The following is a 20599-nucleotide window of genomic DNA, read 5'->3' on the forward strand; positions in this document are numbered from 1 at the left end:
CGAATGTGGTGCCTTCAAAATTGTGTATAAACTAAAATGAATTTATTTGTATGATTATGCATATTATATACTGAAATCTAACTAATTTGCTTTTTATATATATATATATTATTATTATATTATTTTTGCTTCATTAATTAACATTGAATTGCAATTTATATACATTGAATTAATTTGAAAAACTAACTTCTATAACCTTAATTATGAATTTGTAACTTTAACTAAATTGAACTTTAAAAGATTTTCTCCATTTAATGATTTAACATTGCCGAGTATGTCAGGGTAAATTTAAGGTTTATCATTTAAGTTATTGTTACCGTCGTTTCTTTTCGTCTTGTAGTGGTCGGATTTGACCAAAACGGTTGTTTAGGTCGGCACTGTTAAATTGGATTCTGTTAGGTCAGATTCTGTTAAAGTACATTCTGTAATTTTCTATTCTGTTAGGAGTTCTGTTAAGTCAGTCTGTTAAGTTTGCTTTGCTGCTCCTCTGGTAAATCTGCTGATCTGTTATTCTTATCTATTTTGTCTGCTAATTTTGTTTTGATCATAATTTTTTTCTGGTCGATAGCGAGGCAGCGCAAGCTTACCTCTTCTCCCCCTCCTCTCTATTCTTGTAGTCGCGGTCTCTTTTGGTGTTCAAATTTGTTTGTCACCACCCGCGCATCGTACGATTATACCGTTTCGTATCATAGATCGTTGTTGGTAGATTCGTAAAATATGCAAGCTTACCGCGTCTCCCCCTCCTCTCTATTCTTGTAGTCGCGGTCTCTTTTGGTGTTCAAATTTGTTTGTCACCACCCGCGCATCGTACGATTATACCGTTTCGTATCATAGATCGTTATTGGTAGATTCGTAAATCGTTCGAGATAAGAGGCATTGGCTGGACTGGAGCTAAGCTCACAAAATTAGTACAGCCTAACTCTTTGGTGCATACAGAACAAATCTGTAAACAGCAGCGACAAATTATTTAAATTAAAAGAAAAAGTCCACGCGGGACAAAATTCCAAAGTTGTGCAGTGAAATAGTTTCTTCTTAAAGTGAATAATTATTATTGGCCAGGTATGGATTTTGATTCTTGATTGAATTCATACTTATCTCTGTTTTTGTATTTAATGCATTTTTGCCAGTGCCAGCGGTTCCCGCTTACCCATTGAAGTGGTTCTTACGAGCAAGTGCCGCACCTAAAGGCAATTATGTTGCTTCATCTATTGGCTACGAAACCTCTTCTCAGCTATAGATAATTGATGTTTCGTCCAAACTTCATCAGCATTTTGACCAAACTTCATCATCATTTCTACCATACGTGATCATCACTTTCATTATCATCTGTACTTCGTCATGCATCTGTATTGACTTCGAATAACATCATCATCATCAGCTTAAAGTGCATTTACAAGTTTATTTTGCTTCGAGGGATTACTATCGCTGCCGCTCAAGAGACGGTCCCAGGCTGACCTTTCCCAAATCTGTGCTATGCTGATCTTTCCCTAATATGTGCTAGGCTGAATATTGTGTTTATATAGAATCCAGTTTTTGGAAGTTAACTAAGACTTATTGTTTTTTTTTTCCCCTCTCTCAAGAAGTTGACTTCCAACTCGGCCATGTCGAATGTGGTGCCTTCAAAATTGTGTATAAACTAAAATGAATTTATTTGTATGATTATGCATATTATATACTGAAATCTAACTAATTTGCTTTTTATATATATATATATTATTATTATATTATTTTTGCTTCATTAATTAACATTGAATTGCAATTTATATACATTGAATTAATTTGAAAAACTAACTTCTATAACCTTAATTATGAATTTGTAACTTTAACTAAATTGAACTTTAAAAGATTTTCTCCATTTAATGATTTAACATTGCCGAGTATGTCAGGGTAAATTTAAGGTTTAAATTGTATACTTATTTTTACACCAGTCTCGTCAATTGAGCTCTACGACGCAGTGATGGGTGAGTCCAAAGTACCATTTACATCTTAAATTTGATTTTCCCAAGACATACCTTTATTTTGCGTAATCGTTTTCTCGATAAAAACATATTTAATTCATCTATGAGAAGACTTAGAGTTCAATTTTCAAAGCCTTATGTTTCTAATTTCTTTTATTATTAAAAATTAATTTGTTATTTGAAAATTAATAACTAAAGTGTGATTAATGGAGTCCGTCGCCAGTACTTCAGAGGTCATGCCTGTCCAAAGCTAGTTTTTGGTAATTACCTTTAAAAAGGGGCAATATTTAAGATCTATGTTGCCTTGGTAGGGAGGGTGAAGAAGAGGATCCATCGCCATGAGGTTCCTCTCTCCTAAGAGCCAAAGTCTTGTCCGTTTGATATTTTCCTAATATTTGATTTTCAATTATTTTTTTTGTCCGACACACCCAGTGCACTTGTTTATTGTTAAGTGTGAATGTTTTAAAGGCAGAAAGATCCCCGCCCCAATCCGTCGAGCTTAGCTGGAGCCAAAGCCAGAAGTGCACGAATTCTGTTCTTTTAAAACATACCTCAGTCACACGTTACAGTCTTTAGTTCATTGTCAATATTGTCTTCATAAATTATTTCCTCCAAAAAAATTCGCTTCACTGTCATTATTTCCATAAAGTAAATTTTCTCTAATAATTTCCACTTCCTCTTTTGGCACATTTTTGTTCTCCACTGTGGAACTTAACTTTTCTTTATATTTTTCTCTTTTCTGCTGCTTTAGCCTTCTTATATGTCGTTCACTATACATTATTGTAACTGCTTGTCGTACTTTTATTGTTTATATATATATATATTATTTATTAAGTCACTCACCTAATAATCGATTGATCCGCTTTGCACTTCTCAACTCAAATGCTTGCAAAATTTTCGTCTGCCAGCAAACACAGCTGCGTTTAAGCGAAAGAATAGCACAAAATAATACAAACTGTTCTTTCTGGACAATTGTTTTTGTAAGCAGTGCACCGAAGACGCGTAAACAAACAGCGATGTAAAGCATAATCGAAGTTTTGTCTTTAAACTTGTGTATGCTTTTTCTACAAAATAACAAAAAACAAAAGCGATGCTTGCCGTTATTTTGTACTTATGCTTTAAAACGCATACATTTATTAACTAGGTGGTTCGACGTTCGTTTACTATAGGGTCACTTTAGTAAGTACCCATGTAGTGATCGACGAGGTAAGCACTTACCCAGGGCCAATCGCAAACTCGAGTCGACTCGGTGGTTCGACTTTCGTTTACTATAGGGTCACTTTAGTAAGTACTCATGTAGTGATCGGCGAGGTAAGCACTTACCCATGGCCAATCGACACCTCCAGTTCTGCAGGGTATGCTTTAATGCGCATATATTTATTAACTAGGTGGTTCGACGTTCGATTACTATAGGGTTAATCTAGTAAGTACCCAGGTAGTGATCGACGAGGTAAGGACTTATCCAGGGCCAATCGCAAACTCGAGTTCTGCAGGGATGCTAGAAAGCCAAGATGATTACAACATTATTGAAGGATGTTGGTGATACAACTTTGGACTGGCCACCTCAAAGTCCAGATTTAAATTTAATTTAAAACATCTCGTCTCTTATGAAACTTAAAAGAACAGTATTGTTGAATAAAAGCAGAAAGGAGAAAATTTCTGAGTTTGAGAAGAGATATCTAAAGAGATCATCCAAAATTTAATCGATTCAGTACCGGGAAGCCTGGGAAAAGTTATTGAAACTAAAGAAAATTATATGTATATTTTACCAAATTCATTTTTTTTCCTTAAGTTTTTTTTAAGTTTAAGCTTTGATATTTAATAATTTCAGCTCGAACGTCAACGAGTGCAGACGTGTATTTATTTCACTTTGTGCTCCGGAAGACAACCAATTAAAAAAAAAAAATAAAAAAACCCCGATATCAATCAAAACAAACGGCGAAAAGACGCTTAGTGCGATGAAAAGTCGCAACTTACTTTTATTTTGTGTTTAAAACTAGTGCACTTTTGTAACTTATAATAATACACATATAAAATCAACATAGTAAAACATAATTCTTTATGTTTTAATGAGGTGATGCACCATAGCGAACTACGGTCGCAGCGCCAACGTCAGCAAGACGAGCGTCGGAGCTCCCTTAGCAACAGTGTTGCCAGGTCTTGAACAAAAAATAATGCCAGATTTACGAAAAAAACTAGCTGAAAATAGCAAATTTGTTTGTAAAAATGGCTGAAAAAATGGCTAACATTTTGTTACCCCAAAAAATAACCAAATTACCCCAAAATAACCAAAAAATTGAATTTTAATTTAAATGTCCAATAATGATTTTATTAAATCTACATCTTCACTGTCTTCATTGTTATCTTTTTCATTTTCGGCCATCATTTTTAAAAATTTCGTTGGCACTTCATAATCGTGGCAGCATTTTCCATTTCTGCGCAGGCCGTATCTATAAAGAGGAATATTAATAATGCTGCTTTAAAAACTTAAGTAAATGGAAATACCTTATTTATAAAATTGAATTTAGTGTTTTTATATGTAACCTGTTTCTGAGGTTACTTTTTACTATGTTCATTTGACTGAACACACGCTCTACCTCAGCATTTGACCAAGGCAAACAGAGTAGCCTTATAGCAAACAGCGCTAAGGACTTGAAAGGGTTGTTGTCACCTGAGTCCCTAAAGCTCAGCACTTCTGCCCAAAATTTGACAGTGTCCTCCTTGTTCTACCAGTCAAATAAATGGATCTTTCTGTATTGCGTTAGGATATCGCTTATATTTTCCACATTGAGCTGCTCCAAGAAATCTTCAATTTTTTCTTTTGAGCTCTCAAAATCCTATCAACAGAAAAAACATTTATTTTTTCCAGCGTTTCGAAGAACGAACGAAACATTTGGACGAACACAATTCGAAATTAAAGTAAAATATTCAGGCTAGTACCTTGTCATCGTTTATGCATTGATATATTTTTTTATAATTGATTTGTCGCATAGAGCTTTTAGAAAACCAAGAGTAAGTATCATGGATTAAAAATTCCAACTGATCTGGCAAACATTTGGCGCAAGCATGATTGACTGACAGCTGTACCGAATGACAGACACATTTGATCAAAATAAGCGATGGAACATCTTTTTTGAGCTCGGTATAAACGCTTCTCTTTACTCCAGTCATAACGCTTGCATTGTCAGTGCCAATTCCAACCATTTTATTAATATTTATCTTCAATCGAACGAGCTCCTGTCTAACACCTTCGGCTATCGAAACAGCATCTCCGGATTCGATGGGAATAAGGCTTAAAAAAGTAGATACAATTGCGCCACATTTTACACTGAAGTAATTTATGGCAACACCTATGTACATATAAATATACAATAATTAACAATTAAACAGAAAAGAACAAAATAATTTTAATACAGAAGACCAGAGCGTCACCCATACTTGTAATCAGCATACATATATTAACATGCTTACCAACTAGCTTTGTTACGCTGACATCTGTAGATTCATCCAGGAGCAGGCTATAATTCGAATCACCAATGTCTGCAGTTAAGTCTTCATCGAAGTGCTGCGCCAAAACGTTGTTAATAATGCTTGTGCACTTTGTTCGGCCAAGCTTTATTTTTGCAGCAGAAGGACACGCGCCAAAATTATGCACACACAATCTGCTGAGGTGGTCTATTTGTGCAATAGCAGTGTGCTCTGCTATAAATAGGCACAACGCTGCTTCCTGCTCTGTTTGCTTCGTAGGCATCCGAGAGAACGAAATTTTGTTGGTTTGACTGAAGCAACTCGATGCCGAAATGTGCTTCTTCGTCTCAGCATAAGCCCTTAAATCGAATATTTTCGTTTTAATACTGCATTTGCAGTAGCTACAGTAAGCTTTTGACAAATCCGTCTCATCCTTCCGGATCCAGGCCTTGAATTCACTAGCCTGCATCCAAGCATCGCGAAACTTTTGCGTATAAAGCACTTTAGGCATTTTTGCATCACTTTTTTTGCGTCACTTAATGTACACCACAAACTAGAGATGAAACACACAAAGCAGTGATGGTCAAAAGTAGAAATCACTGTTCGATAAGTATTTTCACTCAAGTCACTTAGAGTATTTTCGCTGTAACTGGTAATTTTCACACACCTAAATCACGGGTTCGAGAAAATTGCCGAAAATAGCTGAAGTTTATTTTAAAGTAGCTAGATTTATAGCTAGTAGCAATTTCTTAATTTTTCTAGCATTTCAAAATGGCTAGAACTAGCCATAAAATTGCTAAACTGGCAACACTGCTTAGCAATGCATACTTCAATTTCGTGTCGACAGATGCAGACGAAGCAGCAAAAAACAAAAGCTTCTGTCGATCAACCGCGAGCGTTAACCCTAACACCGAAAAACGAACTCAAGCCTACTCTCAACGAAAGGGCGCGCTCTCTCTCTCCGTCTACGTTACCGACAGCGCAAAGCGAGGTAAGCGATAAATGTGTTTCCCCCCTTCCTTGCTTTGCCTCGCCCCAACCGCACACATGTCTGGCCACGGTTACTAGCACAGTGACGTCAGTAGCAACTGTAAAAGCAATGACAACAACAACAACATCAGTTTCGTCTGTATGCCTGACACCGTTGATCGTTCTACCTGCTGTGTCAGCTGAGTTAGCAACTGCAGCCAGCGCACTGGCTGCACTGACAAACGCACCAAGTAAAAAAGCAAGGTTCGACCATACAGATTGGCATGCATCGCTACGTAAACATTAAAAGAAAACAAAGTCCACAGGCTTCGATAATGGGTAACGTCGCAAAAATCAATCGGGCTTCCTCCAATCAAGGAACTGTGCAGAGCCCTAATACAGCAAATAAATTTGAAATTTTGACTGACCCCTTATAAGAAATGCCTTCTACAGTCACGGATGCGGACAAAAGCAAAGCCAAGCCTCCTCCGCTATACATCCGAGAGAAAAATTCTAACAACCTTGTGAACACAATAATCGATCTTATTGGTAAAGATAATCCACGTAATCCCCTTGACTAAAGGAGACATTCATGAAAGTCCAAGTGAAAAGCGAAGAAAACTTCAGAAAATTGACGGAGCTCCTAAACGCCAAGAAAAAAAGCTACTATACTTATCATCTAAAAAGTAGGAAAGGACAACAAGTGGTCATAAAAGGCATCGAACCAGATGTTAACATTTCTGAAGTAGAACAGGCACTAAAATATAAAGGTTTCAACGTAAAAACCGTTATAAATATCCGCAATAGAAACAAATAACCGCAACCTCTCTTCAAAGTGGAACTCGTCCCTGACTCCAAGGCCCTCAAGAAAAGCGAAGTGTATCCCATCTACAAACTCCAGTTCTTACTGCACCGCAGAATTACAGTCGAAGAGCCGCACAAACGTAATGGCCCGGTCCAGTGCGCAAATTGCCAAGAATACGGACACACCAAATCTCACTGCACACTCCGCTTTGTATGCGTAGCTTGCGGAGGACTGCATACATCTCCTGAATGCAAAACACAAAAGGACCCAACCACTAAAAAATGTAGTAACTGCGGAGGAAACCACACCGCACACTACAGAGGCTGTCCAGTATACAAGGAGTTAAAAAAGTCCTAACAACGCGATCCCACAACGCACCATTAGTACCCTCCAAGCTCACGCCTGAAGTTTTCTTTTCGTCGGCAGCCAGGTCTTCACTCGGTAGTTCCAACGTAACTAAAAACGTAAGCTTTGCAAGCGTTATAAAATCGAATCAGGCGAACCATGCTTGCAATGACCAATCACCACCTACAGTCCCTTACCAACCCGCAGAGCACAAAGAATGTAAAATGGAAACGATGATACTCAGACTGCAACAAAGCATGGAGGAATTCATTGCTTTTATGCGAACAACCATGCAAAGTCTGATGACAAATCAAAATATTTTGATTCAGATGCTCCAAAACACACTATCAAAATAATCAATGCCTTCCCTACGCATTGCACTGTGGAATGCCAACGGCGTTCTGGAAGCCACATCTATCAATATACAGTTGGGTTGTAACAATATAACACTAGCCGTGGTATACTGTCCTCCTCGCTTTACGATAACCGAAGCCCAATTTATTGACTACTTCAACTAGCTAGGCAGCAGAAGGAGACTTTAACGCTAAGCACGCGCACTGGGGATCTCGCCTCGTGTCCCCGAAAGGAAGACAGCTGTATCAAGCAATTATAAAACCTAGCAACAAACTTGACAGCATTTCCCCTGGTTCACCTATTCACTGGCCTAGTGATCCAAGAAAATTGCCAGACTTGATTGACTTCGCAGTTACAAAAAACATCCCTCGTAATCTGATTAGCGCCTGTTCTCTCCCGGATCTATCATCAGACCACTCGCCTGTACTCTTTAGCCTAAACCAACGGCCAGTTAATAATGACAACCCCATCATGTTAACCTCTAACAGCACAAACTGGCTCAAATTCAAAAAATACATAAGTTCACACATTGAACTTACACCACGGCTAACCGACGAAGATGACATCAACAGAACCGTAAACAATCTCGAGACAGTTTTGGCTTCAGCGGCTCGAATCGCAACACCACGTAGGCAAAATATAACACATAAAATAAAGCACACGAATGAAGAAATAGAGCAGCTAGTTCAGGCAAAGAGTCGCTCCCGGCGCGAATGGCAATTATCTCGATCGCCATCTGCAAAGCAACACTTAAAAGAAGCTTCACGTCGACTCACCCAGGCTCTACGACAAGAAGAAGTCAGATTTCAACAGCGTTATATAGAGCAACTATCTCCAACCAGCTCAAAATTCCGACTTTGGAAAGCTCACTCAACACTGAGCTCACCAACAGTAACGGTTACGTCAATAAGGACCCCTGCAGGTTACTGGGCCCGAAGGGACAAAGACCGAGCCGACACATTCGCTGCCTACCTTTCAAATGTTTTCCAGCCAAATCCAGTAACTAACCTGCCTAATATACGTTTGCAAACAGAAGTGGACTTTCCTATTCCCGAACCAATTGTATTTCGAGTATGTGAAGTCATAAAAATTATAAAAGAGCAGTTACAACCGCGAAAATCTCCGGGCTGCGATCTAATAACTCAAAAAATGCTTATTGAACTCCCACTGTGTGCTGTTGCTCGAAAACAGCGATTAAGTATCTGGGAGTGTGGATCGATACAAGGCTCAGCTTTCGAGAGCACCTGGAAGCGACGAGCAATAAAGTAGCTGGCATGAACCGGCTTCTCTCAAGGCTCATGGCGAATACTGGAGGCCCAAAACAATTGCGACGATCTCTGATTGCGGTTGCCATGCGATCCATCGCACTGTTCGCGGCACCAGTTTGGGTACGACCACTGGACACCATGGCTGGGGGCAACTTTCAGAAAAAGTGCTGTGGGAGCCTGAGAGCGAGACAGAGAGTCATTAGTACTCTCAATAATACTACACTCTGACTCTCTTGTATTCTTGTACTCTATTTGGTCTAATTCGTTGATCCGGAGTGAACAGACTACCGCGCATAAATACATATTGTGCAAAGTGATTAATGATTGATTTATTATTGGTACGGTCACCGGGTTAATACATTGGCGACGAGGTAAATAAAACCAAATAGTGGAAGTGAAAGAAAACAAAAAGAAAAAAATAATAATAAATAAGCGACGAATAAAAAACAATACGCATAAGAAGCATAAAATTTTCAACTGCATTATCCTTTTGCACACCGTTCGTCACGTAGGCACATAAAATTTTCAATTGCACTGTCCTTTTCGCACACCGTTTGTCACGTAGGCATAGAACTGGCGTTGCCACACCGGCATACATACATGTACGTGTATACGCATATATGCATATGCATGCACACATATACATATATATAGTAATATATCCACCACCAGAATAATTTCTCGTACATGACAAACACTCATAATTATTCCCCTATCTTCCAAATTCTTTCCCACAAATCATATCATAAACATAAACATTTGTCGCGACGGCACCAACTGTCACAAGCAAAAAGATCCTATTACATTGGCGATCGTGCCACTTCCAAAAAATCCAAAGTCCATTAAAATTTTCCATTTGCAACTTGAGGACTCAGCATTACTGCACTAACACAAACACAAAACATCACATGTATGTTAGCCCTAAGTCGTAATAAGAACTTTCATGTTAGAGCTCAGCATATTGTGAGTTCAGTTTTTAAAGACACTTTCCTCACTTAAGACGCGTAGCCCGCGAGCTTATAAATAAAAATAAAGTAGTCTATTAAGTAAACAAAAATAAATCCTTGTGTTTTATTTTTTTTACTGTTCGTGCACTGCGAACATTTAATTATAACAATAAAAAAAAAAACGAAGACATATTACACACGATATATTTATGTACTTATGTATGTGTGCAAATATAAAATGTGTGGAAGTGAAAGACTATCTGACAAAGATCAGAGGCAGTTAGCCCCAAACTAAGCTGACAAAGATCAGAAACAGAAAAAGAAAAAAAAGAAGAAAAAGAAAACGTACGTATGTATGTACATACGCTTAGCAAAGTATGTACATAGTACAGGATACGAACTGGCATAATTGTCAGTGAAGCGAAACTCAGTTTCCTTAAATAAATGATATACACATATATATGTATATATAGATATTCAAATTTATTACAGATGAACGCGGAATTATCTATTAAACCATTCTTGTGCGAAAGCATTGACAAAGCACTGCTTCGTTGTGAGTGGGAGAAATGGCTGAGAGCATTTCACATCTATGCCGAGTCAGAGGAGATCACTGCGAACAAGCAACAGAGGACTAAATTACTTCATTTAGGTCGAACTCAACTGCAATCAGTAGCGTATTCACTGCCCGATGCCGTAGTCGATTTCAACGAAGTTGAACAAAACGATGTATTCCAGGTATTGGTGGACAAGTTAACAGCGTTCTTTTCACCCAAACAAAACTCGTCATTTGAAAGACATATGTTCAGAAGTTTGATTCCAGCTGGCGACGAAAGCTTTGCCAAATTTGTTTTGCGCCTAAGGCAGCAAATAAAAATGTGCGATTTTGGATCAACGAAAGCTGACATCGAAGGGATTTGTCTCAAAGATACAGTAATCGACGCATGGGCGTCGGGAGATTTAAACAGGAAACTATTAGAAAAGGAACATTCATTGGATGAGATACTCGAGGCTTGTCAAGTGGACGAGGAAATAAGAAAACAATCAGAGATGATGACAAAGGGTACAGAGGAGCCGGTAAACAGGGTCATGGCAAATAAACCGAAAGAAAATAGGCGAAATTTCGAATGCGGGAGATGCGGACGTACTGGCCACAAAGATGACTGTCCTACATGTCCAGCTCGACAGTCAAAATGTAATCGGTGCGGGCGTCTTGGCCATTTTGGACGAAAATGTAGGACGAAGTTAAAAAGACAACATTTCCAATCGAGATCTTCTAACCAAGATGAGACGGGCTCCTATGCTAAAAAGCCAAAAATGGAAGTTTGTTTCAAAATTAATTGCGATGAGCAAGAAGAATGGATTAAATGCAAAATCGGGGGGAAAGATACATCTCTGATCATCGATTCTGGGTCTCGCTATAATATCATCTGTCACGACGACTGGTCCACTCTAAAAAGGAATAAAGCCACAGTGTTCAATGATCGCCCCAATTCACAGAACCAGTTCAAAGGTTACGCTTCGGACCAAATTTTAAATGTAATTTGCGTAGTTGAGGCACCAATTTCTGTTGGTGAACATGCTGAAAATGATTGCCTCCTTTTTCGTCATTGAAAAAGGAAAACAGTCATTGCTGGTACGAGAAACTGCCATTAAATTGGATGTGCTACGGCTCGGACTACAGGTGAATCACATTGAGGAGTTACCAGTTTATCCGAAGTGGAAGGGGGACAGTGTCAAATTGGCAATAAATCCAGACATAAAACCGGTACAACAGCCCATGCGAAGGATACCAATTGCATTAGAAGAAAAGGTGCGCGAAAAGATTCAGGATGCTCTAAGGCGAGATATTATTGAGCCGGTAAATGGACCGAGTGCTTGGATTTCACCAATGATTCTAGTTTTCAAAGAAAATGGAGACATTCGATTATGCCTGGATATGTGGCGAGCAAATCAAGCCATTTTGAGGGAAAATCACCCTTTACCGACATTTGAAGCGTTCATGACTCAACTCAGAGATGCTAGATATTTCTCCAGGCTAGACCTCAAGGATGCATACCACCAACTCGAGCTACATGAACAAAACCGAGAAATAACAACGTTTATAACTCCGTTAGGATTATTTCGGTATAAGCGATTGATGTTTGGAGTCAACTCGGCACCAGAAATATTCCAAAGGAGGCTTGAGCAATTATTGTCGAGTTCCTCAAATGTCGTAAATTACATAGATGACATCATCGTTTTTGGAAAAACTGAGGACGAGCACGATGAAGCGTTGAAAAGAGTTCGTGGCATTCTAAATGAAAACAATGCAGTATTAAATGAAAAGAAATCCGTCTACAAAGCCTCCAAATTACATTTTTTGGGCCACATATTATCGAATCATGGCATCGAGGCAGATCCAGAGAAAATTAACACCATCACATCTTTTCGACCTCCAAAGAATAAGGAGGAGAGTTTTCTGGGCCTTGTAAATTATGTAGGAAAATTTAGTCCAGAGTTAGCAAATAAAACAGACCCATTGCGACGGCTGCTCAGAAAGGATGAGAAGTTCATCTGGGGTGTTAAAGAACATGATGCGTTTGATAAACTCAAATCTTGTCTGACAAAAATTCCGAACTTGCAGAATTTCAATCCAAAGCACAAAACACAGTTAATTGCAGTTGCCAGTCCGGTCGCATTAGGAGCTGTATTGTTGCAATTTCATGGAGACGATGAACCGAAAATAATATCTTTTGCGAGTCGAAGCATGACAGATGTCGAAAAGCGTTATTCGCAGACCGAGAAGGAGAGTCTTGCATTAGTATGGGCAGTGGAAAAATTCTTCTACTATCTAGCTGGATTAGAATTCGAACGAATAACGGATCATAAGCCACTTGAGACCATTTTTAAACCATCGTCGAAGCCTCCAGCGAGAAGCGAAAGATGGCTTCTCCGTCTCCAAGCTTTCAAATTTATAGTTAAATACAAAACCGGAAATGAGAACATTGCGGATACCTTCTCTCGACTGTGCAGATTAAGCCCAGAATATTGCTATGACATGAAAGGCGAACATAGCATCCTGCACGTAATCGAAAACGCGACTCCGTCATCCATGACGATCACTGAAATTGCGGAGAAAAGCATTCACGACGAGGAGATCGTCGATGCAATGTCGTGCCTGCAGGACGAATCGTGGAACACTTCATCGTCAAACAGTCTGTTCCCGTTCAGACATGAACTCTCACTTATTGGATCTATTATGTTACGAGGAACCCGCTTAGTTATTCCATCGGCGCTAAAACAGGCGACTCTAACGTTGGCACACGAGGGCCATCCAGGAGAGTCGGCTATGAAGCGACGATTGCGGTCCAAAGTATGGTGGCCACAAATGGATCGAGACGCGGAGAAGTTCGTCAAAGCATGCAGAGATTGCATAATGGTATCGCAAGCATCAAACCCCACGGCTATGAAACGAACCACATTTCCAGAAGGACCATGGATATTTGTAGCCACAGATCTATTGGGACCACTACCTAACAACGAACACATCTTGGTCCTCATCGACTATTATTCAAGGTACATGGAGTACAAGTTTCTAACATCTATATCCTCAATGTCCTTAATCAGTGCCATGAAAGAGATTTTCACCAGAGTAGGCTATCCTAAAAAGCAGAAAACGGACAACGGAAGGCAATTAGTACAGAATTTAAGGAATACTGCAAGCAATGCGGAATAGAGCAAGTAACATCGCCACCCTACTGGCCTCAAGCCAATGGGGAAGTAGAGAATATGAACAGGTCGTTAGTGAAAAGGCTCAAAATTGCATACACAAACAAAAAGAACTTCAAGGAAGAAATTCAATCATTCGTCATGATGTATAATATCACTCCCCATGGAACCACAGGATCTGCACCAACGGAATTAATGTATATTCGAATAATAAGGGACAAGATTCCGGGTATCCAAGATTTAATGGGAGAATACAGTGATTCAACAGAAAAAGATCGTGATTTGGTAAACAAACAGAAAGGCAAGGAATATGTAGACAAGAGGAGAGGAGCCAAAGAAATCAATGTGGAAGTGGGAGACAAGGTTTTTTTTCCAAAATTTAATTTTTCCTCACAAACTTACTCCCAACATTGACACCACCGAATACGTCGTAGAGGAAAGAGAGGGAGACATCATAAAAATAACAAGCGGAGGGAAGACGTTGACAAGAAATGTGAGCCATGTAAAAAAGGTTCCACAAACATCATTTTCACCTGAGACCGGTGATCACTCTTCACACTCCCAAAGCACAGGTGGCGTTCTGCCTTCCATTTTCAGGACACCTGATGAATCGACCACTGAGACGACATCGACATCCGGATGACTGAAGCTGAAGCTCGTCAATAAGGGAGGGATGTGGGAGCCTGTACCTCCAATGATCTCTGAGAGATTCATTAGTACTCTCAATAATACTACACTCTGACTCTCTTGTATTCTTGTATTCTTGTACTCTGTTTAGTCTAATTCGTTGAGCCGGAGTGAACAGACTACCTCGCATAAATACATATTTTGCAAAGTTATTAATGATTGATTTATTATTGGTACGGTCACCGGGTTAATACAAGTGCCATCCGCATTATTAGTGGATTTCGCACAATTTCTGATGACGTAGCTTTTGTCATCGCTGGAGTACCTCCGTTTGTGGAAATGACTAGAGAACAAGCTGCTACTTATCGGCAGCTGCGATCCCGGTACCACAGCAACGCTGAAACACGTTCTGTTCGTAATGCAGGACGACAAGAATGCCTAGAGAGGTGGCAGCGACGATGGGATAGGTCTCCAAAAGGCCGCTGGACGCATCGGCTTATCCCGAACATGGGCGAATGGTCTGGTAGCAAGCACGGCCAAGTCAACTTCCACTTGACGCAGGTGCTAAGCGGCCACGGATGCTTCAGAAGTAACCTGCACCGCTTTGGTCATGAAGCTTCTGGCGACTGTTTGGAGTGTGGTGCACAGGAAAGTTCGGAGCATGCTATGTTCGTCTGCAAGTTGTATGGGTCACTTTGTAACGACTTGGTCAGGGCACTTGGTGTGTCGATCGCGGTTGGAAATTTGGTCCCGTTAATGCTGCAATCAGTGACCAACTGGGTTATGATGTGCGAGTTCGTGTCAACAGTGATGCAGACCCAAAGAAGCATGGAGACAGCCAGGAGAGAGTCGATGGAATAGGTTTCTACAGTTTTTCGTTCCTCTATGTATAATTTTTTAACTTCACTTTGTATACCTTGCCTCCCTATAATCTATTCAACGAATAAAAAAAACACACATACACGCACACACACACACACACACACACGCACAGAGTGTGTTCAGAGTTGAATTTTCCACAAGCCGGTCGCGTTTTTGAAGGCGCTCCTTTCGATCGCTCTGGAATTCGCCAAAATAAGTCGGAAATCTAAAAAAAAGTGACTACGAGTGAGCTTGAGCTGTGTTCAACCCTTGCGTACTCACGGTCGGTCGCGGCACCTGCTGCTGGACATCGTAGGCAGCCGCGTTACCAGGAGACGCATTGGCAGAGTTGACGGCTGCGAGGGAAATTGTTGTTGGTTCCAGTACAATTGTCCACAACTAGTGGAAAACAATAGCAATTGCACTCCCACGATCAGCTGAAAACGAGGGCTGCACTACCACCAGCTGCTCAGCCAGACTGGGCGCTCTGGCGTTGCCAGACGGCCAACCAGAAGCACAGCGCAAAACTTAAAAAGCTTAAACAGCTCAAAAATAATTGCATACTCCCAGGAGGGCCTGTAGCTTGCCGTGGGTGTTGCCAGTGATTTGAAGGTGCATACTTTCAGGAGCTGCATATTAATATACGCAATAAGCTCCGCTGAAAGAGTGCACCTGCAGTAGCGCAGTGCATAGAGGTGCGAACTACTCAGCGATCCACGGTTCGAGACCACCTAGATCTGAAAAAGTCCAACACTTAATTTATTAATTGGTCTGGTCGGAAAAGAGTGTGTCGGCAATGCAGCGCACACCACCACCACCACCATCAGTTAACAGGCCTAAGTTCCCGTGTGGCGGCAGCGTAGAAGCAACTGCATGCCATAACCAAACGGGCGATAACAGGAGCAGGAGCGAGGAACCAGCAATCTCGTCGGCGGACGCTGTGTTTTCTGATCCCGAAATGGCCACACGTATTTTGCCTGTTGCTGGCCCAGCCAGCGAGAAGAGGTCGCTTAAAGATTTGCTGGAGCGCTTGGGTACGGAGCTGGACGGCCGTTCCGAGCAGTTTACCTCGCAGAGGCACATTATTGAAAACATGAGTAGCAGGTTGGCAAGAATGCCGAAACTGCATCGAGCCGCAACAGCCACAGCAACTGAAGGCGCATTGGAAAAAGCGGCCCCAAGAACAGTCGTGTCAGCGGCAATCGGCAGCAAGCCGTCGGCAACGCCCAAGAGACAGAGGGATATCGAGGCGGAGCCGAGAAAAACTCCACCTAAGCGAAATAAAACAGTAACTCACGCGCCATGCGAGTGGGACTACTGTGGAGTCGAAAAGCACTGGGAAGAAGAGGACCACTACCAAGCCACGCCCAGACGGCACTGGTGGTCAGTGCAAAAGGAGAGATGAGCTATAGCGACGTGCTCTCAATGGTTACCAGACGGCAGGATAGAAAACTGCAAAATGTCGCTGATAGCGTGATCACAGCGCGAAGAACTGCCAAGGGAGATCTTCTGTTGGAGCTCGGCGGCTCTGGGCTGGACAGTACGTCCAAACTAAAGGACGCAATCGAGAATGTGCTAGGGGGTTGCGCGGAGGTGCGCAGCATAACTCAGCGAACCACAATTGCTATTCGCGACTTGGACGAACTTACGCGACAGGAGAAAGTGTTGGCAAGTGCATGCGCAAGCGAGTGCCAGTTGAAGAGCCTGAGAGCGGCATACGCAGGCACGCAGGTGGGAATTCTCCAGGTGCCACCGCTATGGGCTCCAAAAATCCTTGAGTTAGGCAAACTTAAGGTTGGGTGGTCACGCTGCAGAATTGTGGAGCAAGAGCAGAGGACGAGGTGCTTCAAATGCCTTGAGATCGGGCATATAGCCAGCAGATGTAAAAATCTCATTTTACAGGAGTAACTGCTGTCTAAGATGTGGAGTACCTGGTCACAAAGTGGCATCGTGCACCAACGTAGCGAATTGCTACATCTGCAGCGCAAACGGAAGCAAACAGCTAAACCCCCAGGCTGGTAGTCGCAATTGCCCATTGGCAACAAAGAGCGCAAAGAAAGCACACTCATGCAAGTAGTCCAGCTTAACCTAAATCACTGTGCAGCTGCGCATGACCTTCTTCAGCAAGCAGTTCGAGATGATAGCGCTGACGTAGCTATCTTAACAGGCTCAGTCTGGGCAGCGGATACTACTGGCAAGGCAGCAATCTGGGTGTGCGGCAAATCACCGTTGCAGTTCGGACACGAGCATGCTGCACGTGGATTTGTGCGAGCAAAAATTGGCGGTACATGGGTCTATAGCGTGTATCTGGCCCCCAGTCTTTCTCTGGAGGATTACGGGCGCATCCTGGATGAACTCGCAGCTGATGCTATAGGCCGCTCCCCATTAATTGTCGGCGGCGACTTCAATGCATGGACAATGGAATGGGGCAGTCCCTGCACAAATGCGAGAGGCTCTATTGTGACGGAAACGTTCCAAATGCTGGATCTAATCCTCTTGAACGAGGGCACGCAGCAGACTTTCTGTAGAGCTGGCGTGGGGTCCATAGTCGACCTGACTTATGTGTGCAGCGCGCTGTCGCCATCGGCACATTGGCGCTTGAGCGACGCCTACACAGCTAGCGTCCACCGTGCCATTCTGTGCGAAGTTGGCGGACGGCGCCCCAACAATGCAGGTGCTCCATCAAGATGGGTTAACTTTAACGCGGATAAAATGGATGTGCTGCGCTTCAGCGCTCGCATGCAGAGTATGGAAGCGGCAGGAAGCGCTGAGCAGATGGCTACGACAGCATTGCATGCGGTAGCGCAAGCATGCAAAGATACGATGCCCCTCAGAAGACCATCCACCCGCCACCATCTGCCAGTGTACTGGTGGAATGAGGAAATCGCCACCGCCAGGCGGGAATGCAACCGCGAGAGAAGATGCTACCAGCGATTGCGAGGCAGATCGTCCTTCACATTGTGGCAGCGCGAATACAAGGAGAGGCGAAAAGCTCTGAAACATGCCATCAAGGCGAGCAAACGCAAATGCTTCACCGAGCTTTGTGAGAGTGTGGAGAGCGACCCATGGGGTAAGGCGTATCAACTGGTCACGAAAAAGATCTCGATGCACAAAGCGTCTATGCCACCGGATGATGTGATGCACAGCATTGTCCGAGAGCTGTTTCCGACTACAGTTGGTGAGACGGTGCGAAATCTGGATGTCGCCACATCCAATAACAGCCGGCAATTGAGTTGGTTACCAGTGCCGAGATAAGTATTATCGCTGGAAGCACGAAGTTGGGAAAGGCGCCGGGGGCGGATGGCATACCACTGAGAGCTCTTCAGCTCGCCTGTGCTTTGAGGCCGGAAATCTTCGTTGATATGTTCAACATGTGTCTACAGGAGGCTGTCTTCCCAAATATCTGGAAATCGCAGAGACTGGTTCTGCTCCCCAAACCAGGCAAGAATCCGGGCGAACCTGTCGCATATCGGCCAATCTGCCTCATTGACAATGCGGGAAAAATGTTGGAGGAAATTATAAGCACCCGGCTGGAGCGCGCTATTGCCGCAGGAGGAGACCTATCACCAAATCAATTTGGCTTTCGCAAGGCCAGATCGACAGTCGACGCAGCGACTAGAGTTGTGGAGATCGCCTCACACGCCATAGCGGGCAGCAGATGGAAAGGAAGGAGCCAAGGAGTATTGCTTGATGATCACGCTGGATATCCAGAATGCCTTTAACTCGGCTCGTTGGGACTGCATTATCAAGGCTCTGGCAGCGTTTCAAGTGCCGAGATATCTACTGGAAATCGTGCGTAGCTACCTATCCTGCAGGCGGCTATTGTACGACACAAGTGCTGGTACAGAGGAGTACGTCGTGACGGCAGGTGTCCCGCAAGGTTCGGTCTTGGGCCCTCTTCTGTGGAATGCCATGTATGATGGCATCCTGGACTAACCCTCCCACCGGGCACGCACATGGTTGGTTTCGCAGACGACATCGCTGTCCTTGTCGTGAGGAAGGAGCGGATGCAGGCCGAGAGTGTGTGCAACCAAGCAATCGCGACCATCCCGCAGTGGCTTGTTTCAGTTTGGCTGGCGCTTGCGCCGCACAAAACTGAAGCCGTGCTGATCAGCAGCCGAAAAAGTGTCGAAATTGCGACAATTTCGGTTGGATGCACCACTATTACGTCCAAAAGAGCGATAAAGTATCTGGGAGTATGGATCGATACAAGGCTCAGCTTCCGAGAGCACCTGGAAGCGACGAGCAATAAAGCTGCAAGCCTGAACCGGCTTCTCTCAAGGCTCATGGCGAATACTGGAGGCCCAAAACAATTGCGACGATCTCTGATCGCGGGTGCCATGCAATCCATCGCACTGTTCGCGGCACCAGTATGGGTACGACCACTGGACACCAGGAGTTAATGCCAAGGGCTGGAGGCAACGTTCAGAAAGAGTGCCATCCGCATCATTAGTGGATTTCGCACAATTTCTAAAGACGCAGCTTTCGTCATCGCTGGAGTACCTCAGTTTGTGGAAATGGCTGTTCGGACTGCAGGACGACAAGAATGCTTACAGAGGTGGCAACGACGTTGGGATAGGTCTCCAAAAGGCCGCTGGACGCATCGGCTTATCCCGAACATCGGTGAATGGACTGGTGGGAAGCACGGCCAAGTCAACTTCCACTTGACGCAGGTGCTAAGCGGCCACGGATGCTTCAGAAGTTACCTTCTGGCGACTGTTCGGAGTGTGGTGCACAGGAAAATGCGGAGCATACTATGTTCGACTGCAAGCTGTATGGATCACCTCGTAACGCCTTGGAAAGGGCACATGGTGGGAAATTTGGTCCCGTTAATGCTGCAATCAGTGGGCAACTGGGTTGTGATATGCGAGTTTGTGTCAACTGTGATGCAGACCCAAAGAAGCATGGAGAGAGCCAGGAGAGTCTCTTGTGAAGCATTGCTTCACGGACGTCCCACAGAGGAGCGCACTGCCCTATATCCAATATAATTTATTACATGTATATCGTTAGCAATATTAGTATTAGTAATAGTAGAGCAAAGTTGAATAAAAAAAAAAAACACACGCAGACACACACACACACACCGTGGCGGTGGCGGTTATGAGAATACCGCCTCAGCTAACTACTGCTTGTCGTAAAAGGCGACTATCAAGGCCGAGCCCAGTACAGCCTTGATTAGGATACTGGAAACACCACCTCTGATTTGATGAGTTGGGCTGACAGTCACAGTATTCTAGCATCTGAGTAGACAGAGTGATATCTTGTCGAAACGACAACTAGGCTAAT

The 20599-nt window shown here is 42.8% G+C and overlaps 2 protein-coding genes across 2 annotated transcripts; both read left to right on the top strand.

Annotated features, from left to right (window-relative positions):
• The first annotated feature begins 11693 nt into the window (after positions 1 to 11693).
• On the top strand, positions 11694 to 13832 carry LOC133835652 (uncharacterized protein K02A2.6-like). Its single transcript, XM_062265678.1, has one exon. The coding sequence runs from the start codon at positions 11694 to 11696 to the stop codon at positions 13830 to 13832; it is 2139 nt and encodes a 712-aa protein (XP_062121662.1).
• Positions 13833 to 17380: 3548 nt separating this feature from the next.
• Positions 17381 to 18568, top strand: LOC133835667 (uncharacterized). The gene has a single exon (XM_062265696.1). It carries the CDS (start codon positions 17381 to 17383, stop codon positions 18566 to 18568), a length of 1188 nt encoding a protein of 395 aa, XP_062121680.1.
• Positions 18569 to 20599: the final 2031 nt, after the last annotated feature.

The sequence above is a fragment of the Drosophila sulfurigaster genome, chromosome 2R (assembly GCF_023558435.1).
Source record: "Drosophila sulfurigaster albostrigata strain 15112-1811.04 chromosome 2R, ASM2355843v2, whole genome shotgun sequence".
Lineage (NCBI taxonomy): Eukaryota > Metazoa > Arthropoda > Insecta > Diptera > Drosophilidae > Drosophila > Drosophila sulfurigaster.